This window comes from Schistocerca serialis, chromosome 2 (genome assembly GCF_023864345.2).
Source record: "Schistocerca serialis cubense isolate TAMUIC-IGC-003099 chromosome 2, iqSchSeri2.2, whole genome shotgun sequence".
Classification (NCBI taxonomy): domain Eukaryota; kingdom Metazoa; phylum Arthropoda; class Insecta; order Orthoptera; family Acrididae; genus Schistocerca; species Schistocerca serialis.
The window spans coordinates 436061412-436067402 of record NC_064639.1 but is presented as its reverse complement, the minus strand read 5'-3'; the positions used below and the strand labels follow the sequence as shown (position 1 = coordinate 436067402).

At 38.2% G+C, this 5991-nt stretch overlaps 1 protein-coding gene across 1 annotated transcript in view; it reads right to left on the bottom strand.

Moving 5' to 3' along the window:
• Positions 1 to 1657: 1657 nt before the first annotated feature.
• The window catches only part of LOC126456042 (A-kinase anchor protein 9-like), a 499264-nt gene continuing 494930 nt past the window's right edge, over positions 1658 to 5991 (bottom strand). The window contains exons 52-53 of the mRNA XM_050091796.1: positions 3997 to 4114; positions 1658 to 1787 (exon numbers count right to left, since the gene is read on the bottom strand). Of these exons, the coding sequence (XP_049947753.1) occupies positions 1673 to 1787; positions 3997 to 4114 (233 nt within the window). The 3' untranslated portion in view covers positions 1658 to 1672. The remainder of the gene's footprint in view (positions 1788 to 3996; positions 4115 to 5991) is intronic.

The following is a 5991-nucleotide window of genomic DNA, read 5'->3' as shown; positions in this document are numbered from 1 at the left end:
CATTATCCTGAAATTTCAGACATATCTCTTAGAAATAGCATTTATATCATTATACATTAAATTATGTGCATCAGGGGGAAAAGTAAATAAAAAATATTTAAACAACATGGCTTGCATACAGCCATATCCAGTTTCTTTCTCTGTGCTTGTTAGCAATTCATGGAGGTGGAATAAGCTGTGCGTATAAAAACCAGAGCCCAAATTATTGGCTTGTTCCTGCTGACACTATTTAAATATGCTCCCTCAGAAAATGTTCACATATTCACACACCCTGTTTCCTAAGAAATACATCACAACAACAATTAAATACCTGTGCCCAATTTGTAACTCTGCTGTTATTGTGCACAAGTCTTTTATACATAGGATCCAGATTTTGTGGAAGCTCTCAGTTTCATTCACTTTAAACATTAACGACAACTAGAAAACAAAATGGCATATGAAGTATATCAGCAGATGATAAAAAGTAGACTAATGTAATGGTACATATAATGTTTGTCACTTGGTAGTTGTCATGATACAATATAATGTTTGTCACTTGGTAGTTGTCATGATACAATCAGCTGCAAAAAGAAGGTTACCGTGCCCAAGGTTACTTATGCAAGAACTTTCTCATTGATAGATTAGCTATCAAAATACTTATGAGAGAATAATTTACAAATTAAGTTACATTGGCTGGTACTTTCATTCACCTACCTCAGTATGTTTCAAGGCAAAGACTAAAAGAAGAGTACATTCTCTTAAATTACACAAAACAGATTACATATTCATCCAGTGTCTACCATTCACTGACAAAAAAATTATTTCTTTGTACCACAGATAAAGCTGTACTCTAAACAATGAAGTGTCACCGGTCTGCAGACAATATCAGTTAAATTTTGAAATTAGCACAGTGACTGTGGCTCGTGAATGTAATAGTGCTTAATGTAAATACGAGTACATATTTATTTTTTACAGAGAAGACGAATTCCCAATATGGTTGTTCCGCATGTAACTGCGCAAGTTATGTAGACTAAAAGCCACTCCTAATTCCTTATGACAAACAATATTTTCTTTAATACTGAATACCAGCTTTCATGGTCTACTAACTCATAGCAGAACTGCCAAAATGGATCTATACATCTTTGGTATCTAAAAGTGCTTTATTTGAGTTTTATTTCTGATTGTGTCCCCTCTGATCCCATGAACAATATTACACATCACGCTCCAGCTTAAAAATAAAACTATACACTTGTTATACCAGCTGACACAGCCAGTTCATTAATAAAAATACACATATCAGATCTGAAAAATCTTCCATAAAAAGATGTGTTTCAGAACACCAATCACACAGTCTCAGTGCTGTTGAGATGTACTTTACAGAACGGTGGAAAGCTTTACACAATGTAAAAGAGACCTATATAGGCCCTGATAAGCATAAGCTAAAGTACAAAAGAAGCACACACAGCTAACAACATAAATGATACCAGAATAGCATCTGTCTAGATATGGTACTATTTTTGGTTGAAAAATTACGTAATAAAAGATTAGTGGAACATTACAACTGTATTAAGCAATCAAATTTTGGTTATATAAAGGTAAAAATAAATATTACTTAACTGCACTGATGAGACACACTTAATGACTTTTGTACACATCGTTTATAAAATAATGTTTTACATTTTGCAACATACGCTCAGCTTTTTCGTGGTGTTCCCAATCTCAAATGCTGCTGTATTGTGTCAAACCGATCTATGTACTCTAGTAGTTGACTGGACCCTTCTCCAAGTCCAACTGGAAGCGTGGATACTCTGAAAAAGCCATAAAATCAATCTATATTTATCTTACTATGAGACAAATAATACTAGGTACTCTAACCCTATTGTATGTAGATTCTCTCTGGCCAGAAACTAACATATACTTGCAACAACTATTATACAGTGAACTTGGATACATTGCAATGATAAGTAGTAGATGTACAATTGAGACATAACACCAAATTTTGCTTTACCATACGATGCAATATTACCTTGAATGGTTTAGATTTAAAGTTAATGTGTTGAATGAATAAGAATCATAGCACTGACCAATGTCTATACTTTCCCCTCCTTGATCACAAATTCATATTGTGCGCACCTGTTCTACATTTCTGATTGCCTCTCATTACTGTCCAGCTTTTATGTCTGATCTACCAGTTGCCCACGGCTCTACAGTTGCCTACAGTTCTTTGTTATTTTGTAGTTCGACATCTGAATCTTGAGTGTTATATGCTTCTGTTGATTTATGAAATTTGCTACACGACTTTATGAGTTATCATAACATTTCCTATTTCCTGGTTTCATTCTCTCCTGGTAGGAACTACCTGCTTTAACAACTTGAAATTTTATATTTTTTTCATTTGTCTCCGTGCCATGGCAGGCTCTCAATTGTCTTTCCTTATTTATTTATTTTTTAAAGAAAATTCAAATTTCCCCCTCTCTCCAACAGAAAATGGGTATGAGTGGGTGTCCAGTCCTTTATACCTTCACTTGGTATGTACTATGAAGTTGCCTAAAAATGCTCACTTCTTTAGCGCAATTAATATATCACACATACAGTAATATATATACCAATGACACTGTGTATGTCTCCAAGTTAATGATACCTGCTTGAATATTATCTGTACTGGAACTGTTTACTTTTGATTTTATGTTAAATCATATGTGCACCACTTGCTTGCGCCAGCATTCACATAATGGTTGTGCTAACCACTGGCTGAACCACACAAAATTTAATTGGCATTCTGACATTGGTACTTTATAAAGTACAGAGACTGGATTCATTTTTGACTTACACTGATGCATTACCACAGCACATATTTGGGTCACATATGGATCACTTCAGTATTTCAAAAACAACATGCTAATGTACAGGATGCCAAAATAAAACTGATCCACAAAATATTTACAATAACACTGATGCAGGACTGACCCTTGTTAATGAACATCAGATATTATGCTGGAAATGCCTGCCACTAACATGGATGCAATGCTGTTCTTGATTATCAATGTAGCAGCTCTGCCTGAGGGGCAGTATCCAAAGTGTTTTCAGTGTTCTACTACAGCTGTCCCATTGTGTGATGACTGTTTGGGCACACCAGACCTTTCAATTTGCCTCACATATAAAACTCAAATGGAGAGAGCAGGCAGCTGAGATTATCAGGAGGATTCTAGAACCTCTGTCGATTGTCCTCTCTTCGACAAACACCTCAAGTACTTATGACAAGATTGTCAAAGTGGTGTGTGCTGTTGCTCTGTTGTGGTGAAAATATTCACACATTCATTTATCTTATGAAATTGGTCCACATATGGATTAAACAGTTTCTGGACTTACCAATTAGTCTTAACTGTTTGGGGATGAAATCACACCACACATTGCACACCAAAAACCAATTTAGAGATTATGCAAAAGGTTTTCAAAGTACTGGTGGGTATTCTCTGATGCATACTGATCACTAAACACATCTGCTCATCTCACTCCCTTAAACATAATGACACAGCAAAGTACTAGCAATGAAGCATGTGGGAGATGTGCATGAACAGACATGTGACACCAAACAATAGGTGCATCAAAATCACTGTTACCAATATTTTATGGGTCAGTTTTATTTTTGCCACCCTCCATTATAAATAAAAGTAATTACCAGCCACAAAAAAGTATGTGTAAACAGTAATAAGAACACATGTGTAAGTCACAAAATCCCACTTAATATCTAGCTTCCAGGTGCCAATATGTTTCATTTCCAATTGGAGAAAAATCACATTAAATTTGAGCATAGGACAAGGTCATAAAAATTAGAACTGAAAATGGTAATTGGCTATCTATCAGAAAATCACTAGCTCTGAATGTTTCTGAAGTTTGCCAATCATCTTCACCACCACTAGGGCTTATCTCCATTAAGAATAAATTTGTAAGGTAAGATTAAAATAGAAAGAAGCACACCATATTGCAGAACGTGTTTATTTAAACATTGTAACTGACCTTTGTTGGTGCCAGTGTGACAATACAGGAGAATCTCTGCTCGGTGGTGACTGAATCCCTTGACTGTGAGTCGATCCCCAGATGTTGGAAGATGCCACTGACCCCCATCGCCTAGGACCTATATGTCAAGATTTAGTGCTTTATTCTGAGTCTTAAAGATGACAACAAGCTTCAAAAGACAACATTTCAAATACATGTGAACATAAATTACTTTGCAAATTACAGACATACAGGCACTTCTTTTATCCCTTCACAACATAAGTGTGAAATTTTATGCTATTAAACCAACTTTAAATACATATCACACTGAGGCATCTCAACAGAAATGTACAGCAGTTTGATTTTTTAAACTGATTTACTGGATGAGTAGTCAGAAAGATATTACATTTCAATGAGTGTTATTCTCATCATCTTCTGGTGAAGTTTTGAGACAACATCTGTATCATCATCTTTTTAGGCAATGTTGAGTAGTAGTTTGATACCTCATAGGAGGGTCTTGTTGTTGGGGGTAGACTGGAGGAGGGGAGAGGAAGGGTGTACCTAAGCCCAAGTATGGGCAGTTGAGATCTACTTGGATGTCCCTCAGCTGGTTGCAACTGCTATTGTGGCCAATAATGGGTGCCAGACAGAACTTGGTTGGTACCCTCTGTCACTGTTTGCGAACCATCACTGGCTTTAAATTTAATGGTTTCATTCATTTTGCTGCCCCATATTTCATCCTCTGTAACCAGGTGTCAATGATTGGGAGAGAGAGCTGTCTTTACCTATAAAATTGATGAATTTAACACTTTCACAGACAGTACCTCCCTGCCATGAGGCAACCCAAAGGAGATGAGGTCAACATCATCATCACCATCTTCTTCTTCTTCTTCTTCTTCCTTGCCTTTTCTCATTTCTCTATGGGCATAGAGGACAGAAGTTGTGCACACCAACTACCCGTGCCTAGAGTAAACCTTATGTTCTAGTGTGAGAAAGCCTTGTAAATGTTTGTGCAGTGTATATCTGAGGTGAGACATGGATATCAGCCCAGTATTTGCCTAGCTGGATGTGGGAAAATGCATAACAAACATATCAAGGCTGGCCTGCTCAGCAGCCCTTGTTGTCAATTGATGAGGTCGGATTTGATTCAGTACAAGGTCGCCTCACTGAATCCTGGAAGCAGCGCATTATCATGCTCTGCTAGCCAAGTGGATATGAGGTGGTGTAACACAAAAGTTGTAATATTAGGATTTAATACATATGGTCTTAGTAGCAATTTCCACAAAACTTCACATGAGTAAGTCAGTGAGAGTATACAAGGACTATTTTGTTAAGCAGTGCTGTAGTTTTTAGAGGAAGAGGAGGAGGAGATTAGTGTTTAATATCCCATTGACAATGAGGTCATTAGAGATGGAGCACATGCTCAGATTAGGGAAGGATGGAGAAAGGAGGCAGCCAAGCCCTTCCAAATGAACCATCCCAGCATTTGCCTTAAGCAGTTTAGGGAAATCACAGAAACCTACATCAGGATAGCCAGATTTAGATTTGAACTGTTGGCCTCCCAAATGGGTGGGGGGTTGGGTTAGGTTAGTGGTGTTTAACGTCCCGTCGACGAGGTCATTAGAGACGGAGCGCAAGCTCGGGTTAGGGAAGGATGGGGAAGGAAATCGGCCGTGCCCTTTCAACGGAACCATCCCGGCATTTGCCTGAATAGGGAAATCACGGAAAACCTAAATCAGGATGGCCGGAGACAGGATTGAACCGTCGTCCTCCCTGGGTGGGGGGGGGGGGTGGGGGGGGGGGGGTAGGAGGAGGAGGTGAGTGGGTGGTTGGGGTGGAAGGGGGGGGGGGGGGGGAGGGGAAAGCAACAGTGCATTTTTCTTGAGGGAATGAACAGACTTCCCTGCAATGATTACACATGTTGCTAAAAACCACATGCTATTTAATGGGTGTAGTTTACTTTAGTTATTTTCAATTGAGAACTCACCCTGGTCTCTAATGTGTACATGTACAAAC